The 12,887-nt window shown below is 42.5% G+C and overlaps 1 protein-coding gene across 1 annotated transcript in view; it reads left to right on the top strand.

The window, feature by feature from the left end:
• Positions 1 to 12,887, top strand: part of FAM76B (family with sequence similarity 76 member B) — a 92,063-nt gene that overhangs the window by 3,746 nt on the left and 75,430 nt on the right. The window contains 1 exon segment of the mRNA XM_029602376.1: positions 350 to 505. Coding sequence (XP_029458236.1) covers positions 350 to 505 — 156 coding nt within the window.

Below are 12,887 nucleotides of genomic sequence, written 5' to 3'. Positions count from 1 at the left end.
CATTGGTTTGGTTTCTTTGCAGAACATCAAAAAAATCTTAATGGAAGGATATGAATACTTTTTATTTTGTAATTGTCAATTATTTAAAAATAAGTGCATGGTTAGGTGGTATAACACTAATAACTTTTTTTTTTTTTTCTAAGCAGTGAGCCAGCAATCTTGATTTGATTTATGTGAAATGGTTTGTGGGACTTGTGTCCTGATCATAATAAGAGGGTCCATTTCATTAGAATCTATTCTTTAAAAAATAACCCCCCCCTCTTAATCTTTTTCAAGCATTTACTACACTACTATAGTGTTTAATTACTAGAACACTTTTTAAAATGTTTTAATTTAATTTGTTTTACAGCCCAAACCTTGTCAGTACTGCAACATCATTGCAGCATTTATTGGCACTAAGTGTCAACGCTGTACAAACTCTGAAAAGAAATATGGACCTCCTCAAACATGTGAACAGTGCAAGCAGCAATGTGCATTTGACCGCAAGGAGGAGGGGAGAAGAAAGGTAAGTTTTGGGGGTTTTTTGGGTTTTTTTTGTACATCCCCATGAAGAATTAGAAAATATTGACACACTCTGTGATAAACGTGAACGATGGAAAATAACTCAGATCTGCAATGACAAAGGTACAGAGAAGGGCAGCCAAAATGATAAAGGGGATGGAACAGCTTCCCTATGAGGAAAGGCTGAAGAGGTTAGGGCTGTTCAGCTTGGAGAAGAGACAGCTGAGGGGGGATATGATATAGGTCTTTAAGATCATGAGAGGTCTTGAACGAGTAGATGTGACTCTGTTATTTACACTTTCGAATAATAGAAGGACTAGTAGCACATTTAAGACTAATCGGAGAAGAAATTCTTTTTCACTCAACGCACAATAAAGCTCTGGGAATTTGTTGCCAGAGGAGGTGGTTAGTGCAGTTAGTGTAGCTGGGTTCAAAAAGGTTTGGATAAGTTCTTGGAGGAGAAAGTCCATTAATGGCTATTAATCAATTATACTTAGAGAATAGCCACTGCTATAATTGCATCAATAGCATGGGTTCTTCTTAGTGTTGGGTAATTGCCTGGTTTTGGCCTCTGTTGGAAACGGGATGCTGGGCTTGATGGATCCTTGGTCTGACCCAGCATGGCAATTTCTTATGTTCTTATGTTTTAATTGGCATATAGAATACTGGGCAAAAGTCACTAACACTTTTTGTATATACTTGTTTTAAACCATTTTGGCACACTTTTTTTTTTTTCTATAAAGAAAAAAACAATATGCCAAAATGCAGAAAAGTCCATATGGGGATAACTTTGTAACTGTCTCAAAATTTAAATCAAATACATGTTGCACTACTTCCAAAAAGAATGCTACCCACACACACATGAGCACTTGCTAATTTGTGCACAGAATTTTTACAAGGAAATTATACGCACACTTTGAAAATGCAAAAGCGTGGATGCACGTGCAAACTCTCCAATCCTGCCCAACAGGAATAACTCTGCTCAACCCTGCGTGCATATAGGCTATATCAATGTGACTTCTCATGCATATAAGCTATACGCACACAAGTTTAACTGTAAAACAGGTGAGCAATTTTTTGTTAACAGGCCTTCCCTGTATGTACCCAGATCACTCCAGACTCCTGGGTTTTGCCTCCCTTCCAGCAGATGGAGACAGAGAGTTTCACAGACACCACTTCTTATCCCGGTGTGCCACCTGCAGCTCCTTGGTATTTTTCTGTCTCCAGCAGATGGAGGAGGTGCAAAACCTGCAGTTCTATACCTGAAAAAAAAATATATTTTTTTTCCTTTTCACAAGTGTGTTAAAGATTGATGGTCAGGGAATGGGATACTGCTGAGACTGGCCTTAAGGTTAGCAAGACTATGGATAAGCTTTATCCTTGCCCAAAGACACTTTGGAGCTCTTGAGAGTGTTGAAGGTGGATGCTTCGGTCTCTGCTGTTATAAAAAGTTCCACTATTCTGGTAGCTGGCGCGACATCTCTTAAGGATTTGCAGGAAAGGAAGCACGAGGTACATCTCAAGAAGATCTTTGAGGTGTCAGCTCTGTCCAGCTGTGTGTAGCAGCTTCATGCTCCAGGCTAGTTTGAAATGGGTACAGCAGTTCCAGAGTGCCAGAGATGTCACTTTAGGAGTCCAAACAGATGGAGCGCTTGGAGGCTGCAGTGACTTATGGTGCAGATGCTTTGTATGACCTCATTCACACTTCTTCCAGGGCCATGATGTCCGCAGTTTCCCCTAGGAGACTTCTTTGGTTAAACTGGTCAGCGGACTTATCAAAGGCTCTGGTGGGAGTGTTGCTGTTAAAGGGAAAACTGTTTGGGGAAGACTTGGAGCAGCTGATCAAACATCTGGGAGATATGCACAAGCTACCAGAGGACAAGCCAAAAGGGTCCAAAGGATTTCTCCCAGTGCACTCTCGGTTTTGGGGGCAAAGGCGTTTCCGTCAGAGCAGAGCTCCGGCTACTGGTCAAAGGCAGACCTCAGGGAGTCCTGGAGTCTGCCATTTCGGGGCTGCAGAGCAGGCCAAGACTGCTCAGACCAGGATAGTGGCAGAGCCAAGCCGGCGCAATGAGGTGAGGTCAGATCACTCTCTGTTCCACTCATCGGGGGTCTTCTGACTCATTTTTACGAGGAGTGGGTCAAGATCATGTCGGACAAATGGCTTTTAAGTGTGATAGGACAAGGCTACGCTTTAGAATTTGCTCAGCCACTCAGAAACCTATTTATGGTGTCTCCCTATGCCTTGATGGAGAAGTCGATTGTTCAGCAGATCATACAGCAGCTGAAAATGTTGGGGGCCATTATTCCCATTCCCCAGAATGAGCAGGGGGTGTTATTTTATTAATTTTGTGGTGACAAAAATGGAAGGAACATTTTTGTCCAATTCTGGATTTAAAGAAGATAAATGAGCTCTAAGTTTCCTGTTTCCGGATGGAGACTCTTGAGGTCCTTCATAGCAGAGGTGAGAAGCAGAGAGTTCTTGGCTTCCTTGGATCTGACTGAGTCTATCTGCACATAGGGATTCACCCTGACCATCAGAAGTACCTCCTGTTTCTGATCCTGGGGAGGCATTTTCAATTTTGCGTTCCCCCCCCCCCCCCCCCCCCCCCCCCTTCAGCCTAGCGACAGTCCCGAGGTCCTTCACCAAGGTGATGGTGGCAGCAGCCCTCAGAAAGGAGGTCGTGCTGGTCCACCCGTATCGGGATGATTGACTCATCGGGTGACGTCTGAAGACCTTTGCAGATGAGCGGTGGACATGGTGGTACAATGCCCGAGTTTGTTGGGATGGATAGTGAATCTGTCCAAGAGTCACCTTTCTCCTTCGTGGGTTTTGGAGTTCATGGGCGTGCGCTTCGATACCCGAGTGGGGAAGGCTTTTCTTACAGAGGAGTGGATTGTCAAGCTGTGACTCAAGTTCGGAACCTGTTGGAGGCCCACGTACCCAGGGTCTAGGATTACTTGCAGGTTTTTGCTCCAAAGCCTCAACCTTGGGGTTGGACCCATGGGCGTTTGCCCATATGAGGCCTCTATGGAAAGTGTTGCTATTCCAGTGGTATCTGATTTTGGAGCAGTTTTGTCTTCCACTACTGCTTACAGAGTCTGCCAGACCCAGTCTTTCGTGGTGGCTTGGCTGGAACCATTTGTGCTGAGGGGTGGATCTCGAGGTGCCACAGTGGATGGTAGTGACTACCTACACCAGTCTCTCTGGTTGGGGAGCTGTGTGTCGGTCTCAGTCGGTGCAAGGCCAATGATCGGTGGAGGAAGCGGCCTGGTCCTAGAGATGAGAGCGGTACGGTCGGCCCTGCAGGAGTTTCTTCCTCTTGCGCAGCTGTGCAGTTAGTCCTGTCTGATGTGATTATGGTGGCCTACATCAATCGCCGGGCAGTTGCTCTGGAAGCAGAGATGCTGATGTCCTGGGCGGAGCAACATCTGGCCTTGATATTGGCCTTGCACATAGTGGGATCCAATAAGGTGGAAGCTGATTTTTCTTAGCTGGCAATGTTTTGAATCCAGAAGAATGGGAGCTCTCTGAGGAGGCAATCTAGCAGTGGACAGCCCCTTTAGACTGGGCCATCTGCCAAAGCTTCTAGGACAGGGCCCTATATTTTCAGATCAAGCAGATTACTTTTGTCTAGCTTCCTTTTCAAAAGCCAAGCCGCAATTAAGAAGGAAAGGATGTCCTGAGGATGTTATTCTACTCTGTTGCATGCTCGTAAGACTTCTGCTTCCTTGGCATATGTCAGGGTATGGAGAGCTTGTTTTTTTTTTTTTTGAGTCTTGGTGTATGGAGCCAGGGAGTTGATTCTCTGAGCTTTGGTGGTGCAGATTCAGGCCTTTTTGCAGCGAAGCCTGTCAAAAGGTTTGTCCTTTAGTTCCCTGAGAGTGCTGGTGTTCAGCCCTGGGCTGCTTGTGAGGCAAGGTTCATGGAACAGCCCTAGCTGTGCCTCTGGATGTGGTAAGTTTCCTCTGAAGGGTGTAGCATCTGTCCCTCCCCCTGTTTGCCAGGTGTGCCTGTCTTGGAGCCTTAATTTGTTCAAGGGCATGGCTGAGGTGCCATTTGAGCCTCTAAAGAGGGCCACCGTAAAAGATCTGACTTTGAAGGTGTGTCGTTTTTTTTTTTTGTGGCAATTTGTTCAGCCAGAAAAGTGTCTGCGCTTTGAGCTCTGTTGTGTAAAGAATTCTTTCTGCAGATTTCGGATTCCAGGGTCTCTCTGAGGATGGTTCAGTCTCTTCTGCCGAAGGTAGTTTCACAGCGTTCCACTTAGTCAGTCAGTGGAGCTTCCGGCCTTTACAAATTTGGAGGTGGTGTGTCTTATGCAACACTAACCTCCAAATTTGGAGGTTGGATGTCAGAAGGGCCTTGTTGCAGTATCTGGAGGTCACTACAGTTTCAGATTGTTGGATCACCTTTTTGTGCTATGGAGTGGTGGTGAAAAAGTGTCAGAAAGCGTCAAAGACCATGATTGCATGGTGGTTGAAGGAGGCTACTGGGTCCACATATCTGTTGTGGTCGTCCTAGTCCCGGAGGGTCTCCTAGGAGGCCCCTCCCATTCCCAGGTGGTCTCCTGGGCAGAATGCCAACTGGTGTCTCTGCAAGAGATTTGCAGGGTGGTTACTTGGAAGTCTTTACATATGCTTGACAGGCCCTACCGATTGGCTGTCCGGGCTCCGGACGTTGACAGCTTTGGTGAAAGGGTTCTTTGAGCGGGACTCCCACCCCAGTTAGGGAAGCTTTGTTTACATCCCGGGAGTCTGGACTGATCTGGATACGTACAAGGAAAGGAAATCGGTTATTACCTGCTAACTTTCATTCCTGTAGAATGCAGCAGATCATTCCAGAATCACGCCCAGTGATGGAGAGGAGTTTGAGAGTCCGCTCAATCTGTGTTTTTGTTCTTAAATAACTCTGAAGAATGGCACAGGTTTCTCGTTATCCTTTCAATAGAGTTTTTGAATTGTATTGTTTTTAATCTTTCCGCTGCTTGTTCCAGGGAATCTGATAGTGTTGAGTATTGGAAGCCTTTTTTACTTTTTATGCTTGGGTACTTGGTAATACTGAGGAGCTGCAGGTAGCACAGCGGATTAAGTGGCGGTGTCCGTGAAAATTTTCTCTGTCTCCATCTGCTGGAAGTGAGGCAAAACCCAAGGAGTTTGGACTGATCTGTGTTACTACAGGAACGAAATTAGCATGGTAAGAACTGAATTTCCTATTTCCATGATTTAAAACACTGTTTTCCCACAAAAAATGCCTTTGCAAATTACCCTTTTTGTTCATAAAGTGCCATTTAACAATTTCTCAAGTCCTCAAGGAGAGGAAATTGCAAGCAAACAAAAGCAATAAACACTACTAAGATGTTAACATATTCCACGACCTTGACATAAATATTTAAATATAAGCTATGTCCTAACAGAACAATCATCTCCATCTATAACTCTGTCAGTTACACAGAGTAACCTAATAAAACTCAGCAAACCGGAGTAGCTCTACCCTTCAGGAAGACCTAGCTGTGCAGGATCCACAAGTACATATCTCTTACATGGCTATCTAATAAAGCATTTGCAAGAGTATATATTCCCCGACCAACCATTGTATATACAAATTTATACCTCCTACAAATGTTGATATCAATCATATCTAGCAGAATCTCCCTGCCCCTCTTCTGACTAACCACTATCATGTATCCCACTTAGTTAATTATTACTTGTATAACTTCCATATTATTCGTATGTTATTGTTTTGTTTTTTTTTGTTATTATTGTTATTTCTACTATTCCTATTATAATCATGTGACAAATGGTAAAGCCTGTTGCTAAGTTCTGTTCTCTGTAAACCGATGAGATGTTCCCAACGTTCGTCGGTATATAAAAGATATTAATAAAATAAATAAATAAGAATTTTTTTTTTTAATTCCCCTCCAAGCAATGTCACCACCTGATACAGGGCTAAAAAATATATTGTGGCACCAGAGTGAAATTCAGGAACATTTTAAAACATTACAGCTCAAAAAATCTGTTAATGCTGGAGACTTTTTTTTTTTTTTTTTTTAAATAATCTTCTTCCTTATTTGGCTCTAAAGAAAGTCTTGCCAATTGGGTTGCCTTGATTACCCTGTGTTGGTTCAGAAATTCAGTTGCAAACTGTCCACCAACAATTGTCTTTCTGCTGCTTGTTGAATATTACTAACTAGACTGTTTAGCTACAGTGCATGAATTAGTAAGTGCTAATCCATGCACTGTCTCTACTGTATATAAAGCTCTCGTGTATTCATTGTGGATAGCCTGAAAACCAGTCAAGGTGTGTCCCAAGGACTGGGTTGAGAACCTCTACTGTAATTGGAGGTATCATTTCTTCTGAACAGCCTAAGGTTTCTTGCAGGTATCTTCTAAACATGCACGGATAAATTTTGGATTTTTGGGAAAACTTATCTGGCATAGGTTGTTTCTCCTGTTGGTGTGTGCTGATTTTTCAATTCTAGTTGCTATGACAATCTTTCTTTCTAATAAGGTACACTTTTTTTTTTTTTTTTTTTTTTTTTAAACTTGAGAGCCAGCCTGGTCCTTAAGAGACCTACAAGTTTTTACATTGTCCTTGTTCATTTCTTCCTGTTAAGGAAAGTAAGATTCTGCTGCTTGTGAAAGTTTCTAACTCTTCCATTTATTCAGTCAAAAACTTCTTCGGTTGTGGATAATAGCCATCCATATAACTTCTAGGATTAAAACATGCGGTATAGGCAGCAGACTAGTACAGAGGTGGGCAAACTATGGCCTGGCAGCTGCATACAGTCCACATGACCCTTATAGTTTGCTCGCATGCAGTTCTTCACATCTGGCTCCAGCATGAAAATAATCTCATTAAGACCCAAGCAATGCATCAGGTTGATGGAGTCCTTTTCACGGAGGATATATTTGATGTTTCCTTGGCCCCACAGGAACCCAGAGCAGGTAACGTGTATGATCTATTCTCTCCCAGCGCGTTCCCAGTACCTCTCATCCAGAAAGGAGTTATGTGGCCATTGCTGATGCTGCCTCCTCCTTAGCCATGCACAAGATTAGCTGGAATTACTTGCCCACACTGTCAATAAGTCAAAGTAGCATTAAGAGCTACCGCCACTATTAGCATGACTAATTTTCCCCTTCCCCTCCACTGATATGGTCAACTGCAAGACCAACTTCTCTCCTTTCCCTGGTGAAATAATGTTTGTGTGAGACTGTGTGTCTGTGAAAAACTGCATGAATGGCAGAGTGACAGCAGCTGCTCTGCTTACACCTCTATTCACCCAATTTGAAGGCAGAAAGGAGGCTGTTTTTAAATAGATCAGGAAGGATGCTTATGTACAGCATACCTGTAAGTGTTGGTTCCAACTTTCTTCTACTTGCCTTTGAGAAGGACACCTCTCCTGGCCTCTGGAAGCAGCTTCGTAGTCTAATATGGCCCTTGGACCAAAATGTTTGCCCACCCCTGTGCTAGGATGTAATTTTCTTTCAGGTTCACCCCACTGAGCAGTCCCAACTAGCTAAGCTCCAGCAGAGCTTTGTATAACCACATCTCCTGAGGTCAGTCCTGGGATCTCTGCTGGCTCAGTGGTACCAATACTAGCAGTATGAGCAGCACAGTCCTGCAGAGCTACTCCAACAATTTAATCAGCTGGTCTGGTCTCTGCAAGTTGACGTTTACCAACTGTGGCCTCTCTGTTAACAGAAGCGGCTGCACATTTTCAGAAGCCATTGCCTCTTCAAAGCCAATATCAAGGGTAAAGAAAGGGGAGCTCATACTAAGACGGTATGAATAACTTCTCAACTCGTGTAGCATTTCTCAACCAGCAAGCTTCCAACTGTATCACCAAAGGATGTCTTGGTTTTACTACAAAGATTTACAAATATTTATTTATATTCTGCTTTTCAGGCACTTCAGAGCAGATTATATTCAAGTGCTGTAGGTATTTCCTTATCCCCAGAAGGCTTACATTATAAATATGTCCCCGAGGCAGTGGAGGGCGAAGTGACTTGCCTAAGGTCACAAGGAGAAGCAGAGAAGAATTTGAATCTTGGTTTCCCTGGTTCACAGCATGCTCCTTTAACAACTAGTCGGCTACTCAACTCCATGAAGCCAGTTTTTACAAGAAAGGATGTTGCAGGGCATACCCTGACCATTGTTGCCTTTTCTTCTTACTGAGCTTCAGGAAAGGAAATGGACTGCAGCATAGCAGGTAACATGGGATGAAACCATCTTGGATTCCTCCACAACTTTCTTCAAAATGTTTTTTTAAGTTCATTTTTTTAAAAGTTTTCAGTACCACAAATTGTAGGTTGAGTAGTCCCATGTTTTTCACTATTTTGTTTAGTAATGTCTCTACAGGTTATGATCCCTTTTTATTGAACAGACGCAAAGCGGGTACAGAGATGTTTTTGTACATAATTATGATCGTATAAGGCATTTCTTAAAATTTAACAGTTTTTCCCTTAATGAGCAAGCTGAATTGACCATTACCTGTGGCGTGACATCTGTCTGTATCAAACTGACTCTTCTCCTTGAGCTCTCTGCATGGTTGTTGCCTTGCAAGTCTCTTCAGTCATTTGTCTTCTGAACACAGCACGGATGTGAACTCTCTCCTGATTTTTTTTTCTCTAAAATCTTTAAAATATTATAGATTTGATTACTGTATTTTTCTTATCTCCTCTTTTTAAATTGCCTTACTGTCTCTGCAGCCTCACAACGGCACTTTTCAGTACTGTTTAAAAAAACAACAAAAAAAACCCCCCCAAACACATGGCCACCTTTTCCACCATGTCCAGCCAGAAAAAGTCAACAATGAGTGGCTTTAAAAATTGTATCTGTGGAAAAATAATGCCCTATCAGTCTGGAACATGCCTGTGGATGGATGTCCCTGCGCTCACTGCATTCTAGGGCACTTCACATCTAGGAACTGCCTGAATCTCTCTGAAGTCACAGTAGGTCCTTGTCCTTCAGTGCAGCCTCATCTGCCTTGTCAGGGAAAGAGCAGGAACCTACTTAGGCTGAAGCCGCAGGGTTGAATTCCATGAGCTCCCCTGCATAAAAGACTAAGTGGCATCAGTAACTGGAACTATTGCAGCCCATGTCAAAAAAAGCACAAGCTCTAAGTGGAGCACATTGGCACTGTTGGCACAACCGGTATCTGTATTTCCAATGCATGATGCATCAACTTGCTTCAAGCATCTTTCACCAAGGTGCTTGCGTGGAGCAACAGTGCCATTGAAGTGTGTGGCCTCTATGTACATCACCTCTACTCTCCAGTCACATGGTTCTCAGGATCCTATGCCATACAATTTCATGACACATGATGCAGCCCCGACGCAATATCATTGGCTAACTTGCTCTGGATTCTTCGCATTGTCGAAGCCACTGACACATTCACCTCAGGCTTCGATTTTATCAGGTTGCTTTGCCAGCACAGCTCTACACAACTCCTAGATCTGTAGGAGAAACTGTCAGGTTGCCCCTGCCGCCTCCAATAACCAGGGCCCTTGCTTCCACCTAGACTAGTGGCAGAAGGACTTTGTCTGGAGACTGCAAAACCAGTTTCCTGTATAGTACTGCTTACTTCTAACAAATCGCCCATTATCATGCAGGAGCCCATCCTGGTCTCAGAAGAGGATGTCGTACCACCTGCATCAGGCCAGAAGACAGTCACGCGACCAAATTGTAGATTTGGTGAAGTTTCTTTACCTGTCTGACCAAGGAGACAGAAGGAACATTCCAACCTCTCCTTTTCAAAGTCGCTATGAGAATACCAGAGTCCCTGTCTCAACTATTGGGGTGAACATTTTATGGGTGAAAGCATTTTACCTGCATAAAGTGTCTGAATACTGTCCTCCCTCAATATGTGTAAAAGTTCTTGGGCGTATGTTTAGGTTGAGAGAGAGTGCACATTGCATTTTCAAATCCCATGTATATACTTTTTGAAGCAATTTTTTGTGCACAAAACATCTGGTGCATTGATCTCATGTACTTTGTACCCACTGCAGTTTTCAAAGAGAGTTTGTGTACTTTTGCTTTGAGAATTAGTACAAAGTCTGAAAGTTAAAGTATGCATGGTCTCTTAATGTGGACAATTTAAAAACTGCCCCCTTAATTTGCAGATTGGTACCTAAAGATACAAAGATGTCCATATTCAGCCACTGGCCACCTAGCCAGATAAACTTATACAGTTAACTTTGCAGGGATATTCAGTGGTATAAGTGCATCACTGAATATATCAGGCTATCTTAAAGTTAGCCAGTTAAACTTATCTGGCTAACTTTGGGACTGCTCTTTAAGTTTCCCTAAAGCTAGCAAGGTAACACTGAAAATCTGTGTTTATCTTGCTAACTTAACAAACAGCAGGTTCTGCCCCATCCCCAAACTAGCTGGATAAACAGTTATCCGGTTATCTCTAGGTCAATCCATGAGGCAGAATTTTATTGAATTTATTTACATCAGTTTCTTCCCTGCCCAATTACTAGACATCTGTTCTGGGTGGCTTATAATTTCACATACAAAATAAAAAAAACAAACAAACCCTATACTCCCCCAGAAGGCCTCCCGGGAACAGATGAGCCTTCACTTGCTTACAAAAGGTCTTATAAACTCTATAAATGATGGATTTCCAAAGGAAACCCATTCCACAAAGAAGGGGCAACCCAGAAGAAAACCCTTTTCCTGGTCTCCTGCAACCTAATTTTGGTGTCTCTGTTAACTGCTAATAAATAAGCCCCCTTAGAACGTAATGATAGAGAATACTAAGACACTTGTGCCTTTAAATAATCCTGGCCCTCTATGAATTTCCCTGTGAGCCAGGGATAAAAACTTAAATTTAACTCTTAGACAGGGAAGCTAATGCAGGGACCTCAGTACTGAAGTAATGTGATCCCTTAAGAGTCCCAGTCAGCAAATGAGCCTCAGCATTCAAAACCAATTGCAGTGCCCTTCCCTGACACTTAGGCAAACTTATTTATAGGGCATTACAATAACCCAAGGTTGAAAAAACAAATGCTTGGATCACCTCTCTAAAATCTTCCTTATCTAGAATATATTTCAATTGCTGTAATTTACGAAGCTTCGAAAAAACATTTAATCTGGCTCAGTCTGAATTTACAACAAAAAAAAGAGCCTCTCAAAGTCCCAGAAGAACAATCAGAAAACCAAAAAATGAGAACTAAATTTCTTATTGAAAAGGTTTTGCAAACCACTATAACATGAATTCAAAAAATATTCCAAAGATTGGCCACTGTTGGAAACAGGATGCTGGGCTGGATGGACAGGATGCTGGGCTTGATGGACCCTTGATGGACCCTTGGTCTGACCCAGTATGGCATTTTCTTATGTTCTTATGTAGGTGTTAGCAAGACTTTGGGTTCTGAAATGTACACAGCCCCCGAAGAAGCATCTTTTTGCAAAACCACAGCTTACAAACATTTTCTTTTTTTTTTTTTTAACTAATATTTTGAGGTGAATAAGACTGGGTGGCCTGTGCTTTTCTGGGCACACAGACTGACTTGCTGACACCTCTTTTTTGACAATATTATTTGATTGTTTATGTATTAAAAAAAAATTCGTTATGGTGGATTGCAAAACCTTTTCAGTATAAACTAGTTATCATTTTTTGTTTTTCTGAGTCTGAATTTAGCCAGACAAATGATGCTGAATATGAACCTCAAAATCAGCATCTCATTGTCTGTTTCTAGTTGAAAACTAGTCTTCTGTTTACACTGTCCATATTACATTGGGTTGATTAAAATAGGGTTGTGCTCATATGTTGACATACCCCTGACATAATTTGTAAGATGTGTAGCATTTTAAGAATGAGTGATCAGACATCTTTTATTTTTAATGTTTCAAATTAAACGATTATGCATCACAAAATAGCACAATCATTAAATCACAGCAATAAAATGGCTCTGTTCAAAAGTTTGCATATCCTTAGTTCTTAATATTGGTTTTGCCTCGTTTTGCATCAGTGTCTGCTTGCAGTCTTTTATGATAGTTGAGAATGAAGCCCTTAATTTTCTCATGTGTAAAGCTGCCTATTCCTCTTGGCAAAAAGCCTCCAGATCCTGTAAATTCTTTGGCTGTCTAGCATGCACTGCATACTTGAGTTCTCCCCAGTGGCTCAATGATGGTTGAGGTCAAGAGACTGTGATGGCCACTCCCGAACATTCACTTTTTTCCTGCTGCAGCCACTGAAGGGTCGACTTGGCCTTATGTTTCAGATCCTTGTCATGTTAGAAAGTTCAAATACGCCACATGCACAGCTTCTTGGCTGAATGTATATTCTCCTCCATTGATCATTTTGACTAAATTCCCCCGCCCAAAACAGCAGAGATCCACCTCCATGCTTCACGGTTGGGATGGTGTGCTTCTCTTC

Source organism: Rhinatrema bivittatum, chromosome 5, assembly GCF_901001135.1.
Source record: "Rhinatrema bivittatum chromosome 5, aRhiBiv1.1, whole genome shotgun sequence".
Classification (NCBI taxonomy): domain Eukaryota; kingdom Metazoa; phylum Chordata; class Amphibia; order Gymnophiona; family Rhinatrematidae; genus Rhinatrema; species Rhinatrema bivittatum.
This window is presented reverse-complemented; position numbering and strand designations above follow the sequence as displayed.